At 18.3% G+C, this 15508-nt stretch overlaps 4 protein-coding genes across 4 annotated transcripts; 2 read left to right on the forward strand and 2 right to left on the reverse strand.

The window, feature by feature from the left end:
• Positions 1-837: 837 nt before the first annotated feature.
• Positions 838-3586, forward strand: PGSY75_0918700 (hypothetical protein; the record flags this gene model as incomplete). Its single annotated transcript, XM_018785592.1, has 4 exons — positions 838-2930; positions 3036-3144; positions 3325-3404; positions 3523-3586. 4 exons carry the CDS (start codon positions 838-840, stop codon positions 3584-3586), a joined length of 2346 nt encoding a protein of 781 aa, XP_018641933.1.
• Positions 3587-4113: 527 nt separating this feature from the next.
• PGSY75_0918800 (putative dihydrouridine synthase) lies at positions 4114-5844 on the reverse strand (the record flags this gene model as incomplete). The annotated part of the gene is made up of 1 exon (XM_018785593.1): positions 4114-5844. One exon carries the CDS (start codon positions 5842-5844, stop codon positions 4114-4116), a length of 1731 nt encoding a protein of 576 aa, XP_018641934.1.
• Positions 5845-9106: 3262 nt separating this feature from the next.
• Positions 9107-12205, forward strand: PGSY75_0918900 (gamma-glutamylcysteine synthetase; the record flags this gene model as incomplete). Its single annotated transcript, XM_018785594.1, has 1 exon — positions 9107-12205. The coding sequence occupies one exon, from the start codon at positions 9107-9109 to the stop codon at positions 12203-12205; it is 3099 nt and encodes a 1032-aa protein (XP_018641935.1).
• A 600-nt stretch (positions 12206-12805) lies between these two features.
• Positions 12806-14090, reverse strand: PGSY75_0919000 (nucleosome assembly protein; the record flags this gene model as incomplete). The annotated part of the gene is made up of 3 exons (XM_018785595.1): positions 12806-13518; positions 13716-13768; positions 14038-14090. 3 exons carry the CDS (start codon positions 14088-14090, stop codon positions 12806-12808), a joined length of 819 nt encoding a protein of 272 aa, XP_018641936.1.
• Positions 14091-15508: the final 1418 nt, after the last annotated feature.

Genomic DNA, 15508 nt, shown 5'->3' on the forward strand with positions numbered 1-15508 from the left:
ACATGCAACCATTTTCGTGAACAGGTTCTTTTTTTTTTGTTTTTCTTTATATATATAATAGTAAGATATATTATATATATATATAATATTTATAAAAAACTGTAATAATTATTTAATAAATTAAAAAAAAAAAAAAAAAAGGTATTTATTTAAATAAATAATTATTATATAATGTAGTACAAAATTAAATAATATATATACCTTAATATATAAAATGAAAAACGCTTTAAATTTTTTTTTCTCTTCTGAACATGTACAATATGTTATATATATATATATATATATATATATATATATATATAATAGAAGGGGAAAAAAAGATTATCATGAGAGCATAATATATATAAATAACACATTTGTAAATTATTGTGTATCCTATTAAGTAATTAAAAAATAGGAATGCATACAAAAATATAATATACAAAAAAATGTAAAGTTCTTACATTTTTTTAATTATATTATTTTATTTATAGTTTCAAGTTAATTTTTTATGCTCTCTCTATATTTTTTTTTTTTTTTTTTTTTTTTTGTTTGTTTCATCATAATGTTGTTTTTGTTTTATAATTAGTTACCTTAATTTTATTATGAAAAATGTATTTTTTCTATTTGTTGTTTTAATATATATATAAACATATTTGTATATTTTATATTTTGTATAAAACCCAAAATGTTATTTAATTTTTAATATGTTTACCTTTTTTAAGTTTCATTTTTTTTTTTTTTTTTTTAATATTTTTATTTTGTTATATTGCACTATTTATTCAATAAATAAATAAATATATATATATATATATACATATATTAGTCAATTTATATATTTTATAATTTGTTGTCGATATGGAGAATTATGTAGAAGGAGAAAAGGAAGCTCTGAGCACCTATAAACTCAGCAAATTAAAAGTTGGTGAGAATAAAATTATGCAAGATATTTCAGGAGGAAATAAAAAAAAAGATATTATTTCTAAAGAGAAAGATGGTAATGAAAATACAAAAAAAAAAAACAAAAACACTACTTCTCTTTTTAAGAGGTTTAAACTTTTTGGTAAAACAAAAAATGCACCAAAAGAAGAAGTGTCCGATTTGAAAAAAAATGATGAAAATAATTCCATAGAAGTTGTTAACTTGTTAGATATATCAAAAGATGAAGAGGATAAAAGTATCAACATGAATAGTGATAATAATAATAATAATAATAATAATAATAATAGTGATCATAATAATAATAGTGATCATAATAACAATAGTGATCATAATAATAATAAGAGTGATCATAATAATAATAGTGATCATAATAATAATAGTGATCATAATAACAATAGTGATCATAATAATAATAGTGATCATAATAATAATAGTGATCATAATAATAATAGTGATCATAATAATAATAGTGATCATAATAATAATAGTGATTATAATAATAATAGTGATCATAATAATAATAATAGTGATCATAATAATAACAATAGTGATCATAATAACAATAGTGATCATAATAACAATAGTGATCATAATAATAAAAGTGATAATAGTAATGATAATAATAATGTAGATCATAAACTTCTCAGAGAGTTTTTAAAAATTAATAATAACACACACGTTAATAACGATGATCATAATATGAACAATAGTAAAATGAATAAAAGAAAGAATTCCATAAGTGTAGGAAATGGTAGTAAAATAAATGATAAATCTGTTATATCTATCAATACAGATGAAGGAACAACAAAAGTTCAGGCAGAGAGTAATATTATAAGTTCCAAACGTACTACACGAGATAGTGCACTTATAAATTCAGATATGTTAGGTAAAAATGTTGAAAAGGATATAAATACAAAAAAAGAATCTGTTAAAATTGATTCAGATAATATGTCTATAGACAATGAAAAATCTATAATTCCAAGAATTAATGAAAAAAGAAACTCATTATTTAAAAATATGGTAAAGATGCCCTTGAAATATGCTTATAAGTATAGTTTAACACCTAGGAATAGTACTGCAAATAGTGAAGATAAAAATCATATAAATGATGACAATAAAAATGATGACAATAAAAATCATGATAATAAACTTAATGAAAATAAAAATGATGATAATAAACATAATGACAATATAAATAATGATAATATAAATAATGATAATACAGAAAATAATAATACAATTAATGATAATATAAATAATGATAATACAATTAATGATAATATAAATAATGATAATACAATTAATGATAATATAAATAATGATAATACAATTAATGATAATATAAATAATGACGATGTAGAGAAAGGATCAAATAAGAAACACTCCATAAGCCTTAATAATCATGAAAGAAAAAAAAGCCTTCTGGTCCAACCATTAAATAATAATAATGAAAACAAAATACAAAATAATGATAGTAAATTAATACTTATTAATGATATACATAGTAATAACCAAGATATAATTCAAAATAAAGAAAATGTTAAAAGAAAAATTTCAAATGTAGATAATAATATAAATAATATTAATAGCACGCTTACTCCTAAGGTAGGTTCTAATTATAGCGGTAAAAATTCTGATACCTCAAAAAAATATGACAATGAAGAAAAATCATCTAATACATTATCAGAGAATAATTCCAAGGTACCAAAAAAAGGCTTCAATCATTTATTCAAGAGTAAAATGAAAATAGAGAAAAAGAACCCTCCTGTTCTTATAAAAACGAATAATACAGATATTAAAAATAAAAATATTGTTATGAAAAAAAATAATTTAGTTGAACGAGCTAATTTAATAAAAAAAAAACAAACTGATATAATACAAGATGATATTATCCATGATAATCATTTTAAAAAAATATCTAATAATGAAACAACACAATTGTTAAATGTTTTTGTTCCTTTTGATTTGGATCCTCCAACTTTGTATGCTGACACTTCTGAAACAGTCAGGTAAAATATATAAAAAATGGAATAAATTCATCCTTTGTTTTTTTTTTATATATATGTAATTTATTTAATTTTTTTTTTTTTTTTTTTTTTTTTTTTTCCCTTTAGCCCCTTAACTCCAATAGAAGAAATAATCGACGTTATATACTCCATATTTAATAGGAGCACAGAAGACACAATTACACGTCTAAGAGAATCAAAGAATAACACTGCAGAGGTAATAACATTTTGAAAAGGAATTCGAACAAAGAGATAATATATGTTATTATATATATATATATATATATTTTATGGATTGATGAGAGTTATTTTCTGCGCAAATAAATAATTGTGACTATATGTAGAAATGTTATCTCCACAATTAATTTCATTTTTTTTAATTTTCTTGTTTTTTTAGTGCCTTAATACTTTAAAAATAACATTAGATGCTTTGGAAGGGAACGAAAAGTCTGTGATCTCACAACTGAACAAGAACATGTAAGCATTTTTAACACAACAAGGGATAGAAACATATATACATATATATATATATATATATATATATATATATATATTAATATATATTCTTATTTAATTTTTTTTTCTACCTTCTTAGGGCTATCGAGAAAGAATGTTTAGGAGAAGTTGATGAAGTTATTAAATCAATAAATGACGACTAAACAATTTGAAGGTCATAGTAGTAAATGGACAGTCAAATATGTTTAAAAAATGAATTAATTAATAAGAATATATAAATATATATATATTTATTTATTTATGTTAAATTTTTTTTTTTTAAGATTGCATTTTGAATTATGTCATTTTTATGATATAGAATTTAATTATAATTTTTTCATTATAAATAATATGAAAAAAATTAAATAACACAAAAATTAAAAATATATAATATGAATAAAAAAAAAAAAAAATGAATTAGACGTGGAACACATAAACATATACACAATCTAATTAAAAAAATAAATATACATATATTTATATATAAACATATGTTTTTTTGTGATATGTGTAAATATAGATAAAATAATATTTTCTTTATTACTTTTTTTTAATAAAATTTTAAAAATTAATTGAAAAAAAAAAAAAATAAATAAATATAAATATAAATATAAATATATATATATATATATATATATATATATATTATCCATTTTGTACAAAAAAAGATTTGGGTTAAAATTTTTGATTGTTAATAATTTTTAATGTATTCCTTTTGTAGTTGGTAATCATGTAAAGGAAGATCCAAACATCCAGGTGCAATATGATCAACATCAGCTATAGCCTTTTGTAATATTTCTGAACATGGTAATGTAGATGTATAATTTCTTATATATGTATCAAGTTTATTTCTAAAGATTCTATGACCAGGCATTCCTTTTAATATACCTAATACAGGTTTTAATAATTCAAATGAACTAGAAAGATTATAAAATAAAGAATTTTTTTCTAAATACTTTTTATATGCTTCTAATATTGTTCTTCTACTATAAGCTGTAGATGGAATATCTTGATTATAAACTAATTTATCTGTTTGTGATAATACAGTAATATTTTCCATACATGCTCTTCCTATCATAACACCATTTAAAGGGTTAATATTATAGTTGTGAATTTGTATATAATTTGATGTATCATTATAATTATTATAATTTTCTGGCATATAACCATTTAATAAAGCTATTGCTTCTTCTATTGTTTGAATACCTCCATTTAAAGTAAATTTCAAATGAGGATATAATTTACATAAATCATATACTTTATAATATTCTAATGGTGGTATTTTTCGATTTTGTTTTGGATCTAATCCTTTTAACCATGCTTTTCTTGCATGGACAATAAAATGATTACATCCAACTGAAGAAACTGTTTCAATAAATGTTTTTAAAAATTCAAAAGAATCATAATTATCTACTCCTGTCCTAATTTTCACAGTTACAGGTATTTGTACCTTTTTCTTAATTTCATATACAATATTTCTGACTTGTTCAGGATTTTTCATTAAAGAAGCACCAAAAGCACCTTTATTAGCAACCTTAGTACTTGGACATCCAACATTAATATTTATTTCATCATAACCAGCTTGTTCTACTAAAATAGCAGCTTCTGACATGGAATTCACATCACAACCACCTAGTTGACAAACAATAGGATGTTCATTAATATCAAAACCTAGATGTTCTTCTAAATTATTTAAATTATATAATAAAGTATTATCAACAATCATTTCAGTCCACAATTGTGCTCTCTTCGTAATAATACGAACCATAGCTCGAAAATGTCTATTCGTTACATTTATCATAGGTGCTACTTGAATAAAAGGTGTTGTATTTTTTTCATTTATTTGTCTATAATCATAATTTATTCCGTTTGATATGATGTCTTCTAATTTATATTTTTTTTCACAAGGAGATATAACATTTTCTATATTTTTTTCTGATAATATTGACATATTGCTACATTTTAATATCTTTTTATATCTATTATTATATATATATTTTTTTTTTTTTGGTAAGAACCTTCGATTGGTACTTGTGTTAAAAAAATAAATGTAATAATATAAATTTTTATAATTTTTTTTTTTAATATAGCACCTTTTTTTTCTATTCTTCTTATTATAATAATAATTATTCTTATTATTACAATAAGTATATTGCTTATTAGGGTTTGATATATATATATTTCTTCCTTTAATAATACTAGACGGTAGTATAATATTATTATTATGTATATATTTATTTTCTTTTTCCTTTTTGTTTCTTTTTTTATTATATTGATGATTTAGGTTATGTACTATATTGTTATATACTCTTCCATGAGTATATCTTTTATTGTAATTTAATTTTGAATTACCATGATTTAATTTTAATATTAATAACAAAATGTATATAATCACATATAGAGAAGAAAGCTTTTTTTGCATTTAACTTTTTTTCTTTTTCTTTCTTCACATATATATAAATAAATAAATAAATAAATATATATATATATATATATATATATATATATATATAATATATATATATATATATATATATATATAATATATATATATTTGTTATAACAAATGAGAAACATAAAAAGAGGAATGTATTAAAATATATAAATATATATACACACACACCAAATAAATAAATAAATAAATAGGTATATAAAATAGAGATATATGTAATGTAAATGAGATATATAAATATATATATATATATATATATATATATATATATATTATATATATATATAAATAAATAAATAAATAAATAAATATATATATATATATATATATATATATATATAATATATATTAAAAAATTTTTAAGGGAATAAAAAAAAAAAAAAAATTCATATTATATATATATATATATATATATGCAAAGTTCGGAATATTAAATATGCCTATGAAACATATATTAATATTATTTATATTTATAATAATAAGAAAGAAGAAAAAAAAAAAAGTAAACATTTATTAGATAGAGAGGTATTAATAGCAAAACCGTAGCGGAAATATAAATTGAAAAGCATATAAAAACAAGTTAATATTTAAAAAAAAAATATATAAATATATAATATATATATATATTATATATATAATAATACCAATAATTGCTATTTACATTTTTTTGTAGAATAAAAAATATAATAATAGGAACATAATTATATTTACTATTATATATATATATTATATATATATATATACTTTAAATAGGAAGTGCATATAAAAATAATTAATATATAAATTGTAAAATATTATAAATATAAATATATATATATATTATAATTCATTTTGATTCATTATATAAATATTATTATTTATAGATTTTTATGCTAATTTAATTAAGGTATGTTTTTTTCTTTCTTTTTATTTTATATGTAATTTATGTAATGATAAAATATTTTATTCTTAACCTACAATTATGCATATTATATATTATAATATATATATAATAAAATATAAAAAAATATATATTTTTTATATTATGAAGAATCCTTTTATAAAAAAGATATATATTTTAAAAATAAAATAATAAATAAATTATTAAGTATATATTTATGTATTATATATATATATATTATTTTTTATTTTTACTTTTGCAAATAAATAACAAAGATTTATTAATATTTACATAATTTTAACAAATAAATATAAAAAAAAAAAAAGTTGTAGTTTTAAGACCACATTTTTTTTTTTTTTTTTTTATTATTTTTATAAAATATATTGGAAAAAAGAAAAAAATGTAATTATTTTTTTTATGTCGTAACTATAAAAAGTACACCTGAGATTTATTTTATTTGTCCTTTTTTTGTTTTAAACAATTACTTTATATTATATTATATTAATTTTATAAATACATGTATTTTTTGTATTTATCAAATTAAGGACATATTTTTATTTTAAATAATTATTATATATATATATATATATAAGTTAACCATATTATATGTATAATTATTTTTTAAAATAAATGGTATTGTCATATATATAATATATATATAAATATATAATAAAAGATACATAAATATACATTTATAATATATATATAATATGTATAGATTTTTTTATTTATTATATTTTGAAAAAAAAAAAAAAAAAAGTTGTTATATGAGAATGATGCATGAATTAAAATAGGGTTGTCCAACCAAAACCCATCTTAAAAAAAAAAAAAAAAAAAAAAAAATATATATATATATATATATATATATATATATATACATATTTATATTTATTTATTTATATATATAATTTTTAAAATATATTATTTTTTTATTTATTTTATTTATTTTATTTTTCTGTATATACAAAACGATGCAAACATTTTGAAGACATCTTGTCAATTGTTACAAATGTTTATTTATTAATTTATTATTTTTTTTTTTTTTTCACATTTCAAATATATAATACATATATGTATTAAATATAATCGGGGTGTGAAAAAAAAAAAAAAATATATGTAAATAAATGTTTTATAAATGTTATGTGTATATATATATGTGTTTTTTTTTTTTTTTTTTTTTTATCATTTAATCACGTATTCACATATTGCAACAAAAATTAAGAGAAAATATATTTTTCTTGCTTTGTTTTGGTTATACATAAAATAATAAAATAAAAACAAAGGAACATATATATATATATATATATATATATATTTTAATGTGTAAAATATTGACAAAAATAATAAAATAAATGCATTAAATATTATATATATATATATATATTTTTATATATATATATATATATATGTAGATATTCCAAATTGACAGAAAAACAACAGCATAAATAATATTTTAAAAATAAAAAAAAAAAGAAAAAAAAACACATTTTGTTATGTATAATGTAATATTAAATAATATATTGTATAATATATATAATATTTTTTATTATATTTATATTTTAATTTTGTGTCAAAATATAACAAAAAAATAAAAACAATATGATATTTTATTTGTATATATTATAAATTGTGAATCATTGAATACACAAAAATAAGAATAGCAAAAAAATAAAAACTAGAGCAAAAAAAAAAAAAAAAAAAAAAAAAAAAAAAAAAAAAAAAAAAAAAAAAAAAAAAAAAAAAAAAAAAAAATAGTGAAAACAAGGTCACATAAAAAAAAAAAAATAATAATAATAATAATAATCAAAAATAAAAAAAATAAAATAAAATAAAATAAAAAATAATATTATAATTAAAAAAATTATAAAGATAAAAATAATGAAAAAAAAAATTAAAAATACTAAAAAAAAAAAATTACTATTATAAATATTATAATATATTATATTATGTTAGATTTATGTATATATATATATATTGATTCATTTTTTAATTATTATAAATTATAAAATAGAAAAAAAAAAAAATTATTTTAAATAATATATATATATAATCTATAACTATTAATTCATATTTATATTATATGTTAGAATATTTTTATGAAAATATATAAAGTGTAATAATATATATGTATATATATTTATAGGAAAACCTTTTTATTCCTATATTTATTTTAAAAGTGTACTACGCACACAAACATATAACATACAATATATATATATGTATATAATAATTTATATGATTTGTATATTTCTACTTCCATAATAACATAAAAAATACATATATATTTATATATATATATATTTTTTCATATATATATATATATTTTTTTTTTTTTTTTTTTTTTTTTTTAATATGGGATTTTTAAAAATTGGAACGCCATTAAGCTGGGATGATGTGCAAGATGTGAAATCTTTAATTAGATTATATGGTATATTACAGTTTGTGCATGTATATAAATTAAATAAAGACCGTTATGATGAAAATATAATGTTTGGTGATGAGATTGAATATATAATAATAAGAAATGATGAAGCGTTAAAAGAATCTTCTGCCTTATTATGTGCTTCTGATTTAATAGATGAAATGATGAATTTAGAAAGTGTTATTGATTGTCAATATGGTTCACATTGGACTCCAGAATATTCTTCTTTTACTATAGAAGGTACTCCATCTGTACCATTTAAATTAGATATAAATTCTTCATGTTTTGTTGAAGATTCTATGAGAATTAGAAGAAGTAAATTAAATAATGTTCTTAGTGCCATTCAAGGGGCCAGAGCTATTACACTTCCGTGCTTTCCAAACGTTCTTTTAAACAATAGTGTTCTTATGGCTAGAAGAATTACTGGTCAAGAAAATATAAAAAAGAAATCTGACTCAAAAAGTAAAGACGAATTTCAAGAAAATACTACACTTAAAGAAAAAAGTCATAATTCAAATAATAATATATTGAAAACAATTAATAATAAAAACAATGAATCTAAAATTATTGATAATTCATCTGTTCAAAATAAAATCTCATGTATTGAAATGGTATCATATGAAGTAGATGAAAATAAATCGACCAATTTTGTTAATTCAGATACAGCATTTGCAAAAAATTACGACGACGAAGAAGAACAACAACAAGATTTACAGCAACCACAACAACAACAACAACAAGATTCACAAGATATATATGATGATGAAACAGAAGATAAAAATAAAGATAAGATGAATACACCAAGGAGCTGTAATGATAATTCAAATACACAAGATATTTTTATTAGCTCATTAAAAAAAACAGATTCATTTTTTGAATGTGATGTTTTTAAACCTGAACAAACCAATACATATAGTAAGAGCTCACTTATTACAGATATGACTATAAGTCCTCATGCAAGATATGTTACCTTAACACAAAATATAAGAAAACGAAGAGGAACCAAAATTGTGTCTTTTAATCCTATATATAAAGATATTAATACCGAAAAAATGGATCATTGGAAATTGTCACTTGATTGTAATGATAAAAGACTTTTTAAAAAAGTTAAGAAAAAACTCATATTAGATGAACACTTAATATGGAATAAATCTATGACAAATAGAAAGAGTAGACATATAAAAAATAAAAATATAGGGGATGACCTACAAAACATGTCTAATGCCACATTAGATTTGACAAATAGAGAAGAAAAGAATGATGAAAGCAACCTTATGGATACCGTTTTAAAAAATAGTTTATTTACTAATATGGATGATGAAGATGATTATATTTATGTTTATGATAGAAAATTTATACAAGAATATTCAGAAAAATGTAATAATCCAATTAAGAATTATGTTTATTTAGATGCCATGTTTTTTGGTATGAGTATGTGTTGTCAACAATTAACCATGTCTTTTCCAACTGTTGATGATGCAAAATATGTATATGATCAGCTAGCTGTTATTGCACCACTTTTCCTTGCTCTTACTGCATGTACTCCATATTTAGGTGGTTTCCTAACCGAAACAGATACAAGATGGAGAGTAATATCTAATAGTGTGGATTGTCGAACAGAAGAAGAATTGTCATATATATGCAAACCAAGATATTCAGGAATATCTTTATATATATCGAATGAGTTGCCATTAAAAAGAAATTACTATTTTTATAACGATGTGGATGTAATACTTGACAAAAATGTGTATGACAAATTGAAAAAGGAAAATGTGGATGAATATTTAGCTAGACATATAGCCTCTTTATTTGTGAGAGATCCAATTGTTGTATTTGAAGGTTCTTATAGTGAACAGGACATTGCTACCATTGAGAAGAAAATAAAGGAATTGTCAAATGATGAGGAAAAATCTAAATGTAATGTAGAAGAATCATCAAAAGGTATGCTATTCAATGATGAAAGGAATAAGAATGATGGTTGTTTAAAACAAATGAATAAACACAATGATAATTTCAATATAAATAATTTCAATACTGAATATAAGAATAGAAAAGATATAAATATGAATAAGATATATTTAAGTGACAATTTTGAATTTATAGAAGATTATGAAGAAAAGGTATTATCATCTCATCAACATTTTGAAAATTTTCAAAGTACGAATTGGAACAGTGTACGTTTTAAACCACCTCCAATTCTTGATAATCATTTTAAAGGACCAAGTTCAATTGGATGGAGAGTTGAATTTAGAACACCTGATATTCAAATTACAGATTTTGAAAATTCATGTGTTGTTACATTAGTTATGTTATTATCTAAATTTATATTAAAAGAAAGATTAAATTTATATATTCCTATGTCATTGTTAGAAGAAAATTTATTTAGAGCATCTAAAAGAGAAGCATTAATAAAAGAAAAATTTTATTTCCGTAAGGATTTAAATTATGATACATTGAATAATGAATATGAAGAAAAAAGTATATATGATATATTTTTCAATGAAAAGAATGGATTATTTTTTTTATGTTACAAATATATTGATGAGTTATTTAAAGAAGGATTATTAAATCAATCAGCTAAAAATAAAATAGATGAATATATTGAATTTGTTAAACAAAGATGTAGTGGTAAAATATATACAGGTGCTATGTATTTAAGAAATTTTATATTAAATCATCCAGCTTATGAAAAAAATTCTTATATTAATAGTAAAATTAATTATGATATATGTAAATTAATAGCTGATATAGGCAAGGGATTAATTATACCACAAGAATTATTAGGTGTTTTTGTAGATCCATATAAAGAAAGAATCAAAAGTGATATAAGGCAAATCAATGAAAGTCAATATTTGAAATCATTGGCATATAAATATATTTCTGGAGAGGATTACACTCAATACTTACTTCTTAGTGAAGTACTCAAAAAGGACCAAGATTATTATACATGTACTCGTCGTACAATATATGAGGAATCTATGGATAATAAAGTGGAGTTTGCAAAAAAAATGTACGAATTGAGTGCATAAATATTAACATATATATATATAAATATATATATATAATATATTTTATCATAATATGTTTTTTTTTTTTTTTTCAATTTTTCTTTTATTTCATTACTTTTATTATAGACATTTGAAAAACTTACACAAGAAAATATATATATATATATATATATATATATGTGTATGAAGCAATATAGGTACTATCATACCAACAATGATATATTTCATTTAATATTTTATACCATATATATACATTAACTCTCGTATATATTATACATATGTATACTTATATTTTAATATAAATTTTTTAATTTTTCGTCATATGTTCTTGAAAATTCTTTTTTTTTTTTTTTTTTTTTTTTCTTTTTTAAAATATGGTTTTTAAATAAAAAATAAAAGAGTCACATAAATATAAGAATTTTTGTAAATGCTCAAAAATATTCATACGCATAAATATTAACATATATATTTATATATATGTATAATTTTTTGAAAAAAAAAAAAAAAAAAAAAAAATTTACTTCTCTCTATATATATTATATATATATATATATACATACATATAATATATTTTACTTTTCATTATAATTTTATTTTTTTTGATTTATATAATTTAAATACCTAATCATCATTATTTCCATCATCATCACCATCTAAATCATCATCTTTATCATCGTCATCATCATCTTTATCATCATCATCTTCATCTTCATCATCATCATCGTCATCATCATCATCATCAAATTCTTCATCAAAATCATCATCAAATTCATCAAATTCTTCTAATCCTAAATAATATGATAATGGATTATGCCATATTTCTCTTCTTATTAATTCTCCAACATCTGGTTTATCTTGTAATTCATCAGTTGTAAACCATTCAAATATAGACCACTTAGGAATTTCATTATCTAAATCTGATCTATTATGTGTTACAGCTGCAATTGGATTTTTTCCTTCTTTCCATTTAATACGTGTACATTCAACAACTTTTTCTTGATTATTATCAAATGTTACATGTTTTACTAAGGTTAAAGGTTCCATAAATTCTTTAGCTTTCTCACCAAATATAAATGTTATTTTATATGAACCATTATTATCCATATTATCCTTTAAATCTAATTTTACTAAGTGATTTAATATATCAATATCTTCTGGTACTATATCACTTAATGCTGGATGCTTTCTCAATGTATTTGCCCAAAAACCTGGAACCTTCTGAATTATCTCATCTCTTTTTTCAAACAAGGGCTTTTTCTTTTCATCATATTGTTTCTGAATGTTCATTTGCTCATGGGCACATTTTATATCTAGCTGTTCAATATCTTTTTGGACTATTAAACAAAAAAAAAAAAAATTAAAAAATAAAAAAAATTAAAAAATAAAAAAATAAAAAAAATAAAAAAAATAATAAAAATAATAATTATACATATATATATATTTATATATGTTGTTTCATATGTATAATATAAATTATATTAATATAAAAAATTATACATATATATATGTCTTATTTTATATAATATATTACTGTCTTCAAAATCTTGCATGAAAGGCATCAAAGGATCATCATTTTCAATTTTGCTATATATAACAAAAAAAAAAAAAAAATATATATATATATATATATATGTATCATATTATCATGGAAATAATATTTATCACATAGAAAACGGTTACAATTAATAAATACAAAGGTAAAGTTATATATTAATTCTTGTATGTTTGGTTATATATATATATATATATATATATATATATAATACAAAATACAAATCTTCATATTTATTTTTTTATATGTTTTCATATTATCACATAAAAATATTAACGTTATGATAAAATATTCTTATTACCTATGCTTGGGGTCTGTATTTTCAACAGAGTTTTCAGAACGATCTCTCTTCATCTTCTTTTTTTTAAATTATTATAAATATTATACTATATATATATTATATATATATTATAAATATATAATATATATATATTTTTTTTTTTTTTTTTTCTTTCTTTTACATAAATAAATAGTATTATACTATTCCTTAAAATATATAATAAGAAAATTAAAAAAAAAAAAAAAAAAAAATCTTATGAAATATGAAAATATACGTTTTTAATTACAATGTGATATTTAAATGATTGTATTTTATATATATTTAAAAAGATGATAAATAGAACTTTTTTTTCTTTTTTTAATTAAACTTCATATTTTTTTTATATTAGATATATTTACATATAAAAATAGAAAAGTGATTCACTAAAATATAAAAAAAAAAAAAATAATAAATAATACATAAAATACATAAATATATAAAAAATAATAAATAAAATAATATGTATATATATATATGAACATTAAAGGAATAATAATAATATATTTTTATATATATATATAATATATATATATATGATATAGTATGTATATTTATATGTATAAAAAATATTTTTTTATATAAAATGTAATATTTTCATGTACATATGTTTAATATATATATTATATGTATGTTTTAAAAGTATTTAGAAAATATAATATATATATTATATATATGTGAAGAAAAAAAATAGGAAAGAAATTCTATTTAATTCTATAAAATAAAAAAATTAGTATTATTATAATAAAAATATTTTTATATGTATATAATTATATGAATTTTATATGTTTTATAATTATTATGAAAATAAAATAATGTAATAAAAAATATATTATATTTTTTAAATATGAATCACATAATATTAATATATATTGTAATATATTATATATATATTTATTATACTTATACAATATTATTTTCTTTTTTTTTTGTCATTTTATGTTCTTTTTTAATATATAAATAAAATAATATGGTAAAAATATATATATATATATATATAATATATTTATATATATATTCTTTTTTTTGGTACTTATAAAATAAGAATATTTTATATGTTATTATATTGTAATTGTTATATATCCATCTTTCATTTTATATTGAGCATTCTTAATATATATATATATATATATATATACATGTAATATATAAAAATATATAAATTTTTAAAAGAAAATCATTTTATACATAAATTTTAATACATATGCTTCTTTTTTTTTTTATATACATAAAATTATTTATTTATTTTAATATATCACATTTATTCATATTTTCTTTTTTTTTTTTTTTTTTTTGGAATTAGGAAAATATTATATAGAAAAGAAATAAATGTATAATATGTTATAATGAATAATATATTATATAAGAATGTAAAGACTTCTTTCTTTTTATATATAATATCAAAAAATGAAATTTATATAAAAAAAAGTGTACAAAAAAAATTATACCAAATATT

This window comes from Plasmodium gaboni, chromosome 9 (genome assembly GCF_001602025.1).
Source record: "Plasmodium gaboni strain SY75 chromosome 9, whole genome shotgun sequence".
Classification (NCBI taxonomy): Eukaryota; Apicomplexa; class Aconoidasida; order Haemosporida; family Plasmodiidae; genus Plasmodium; species Plasmodium gaboni.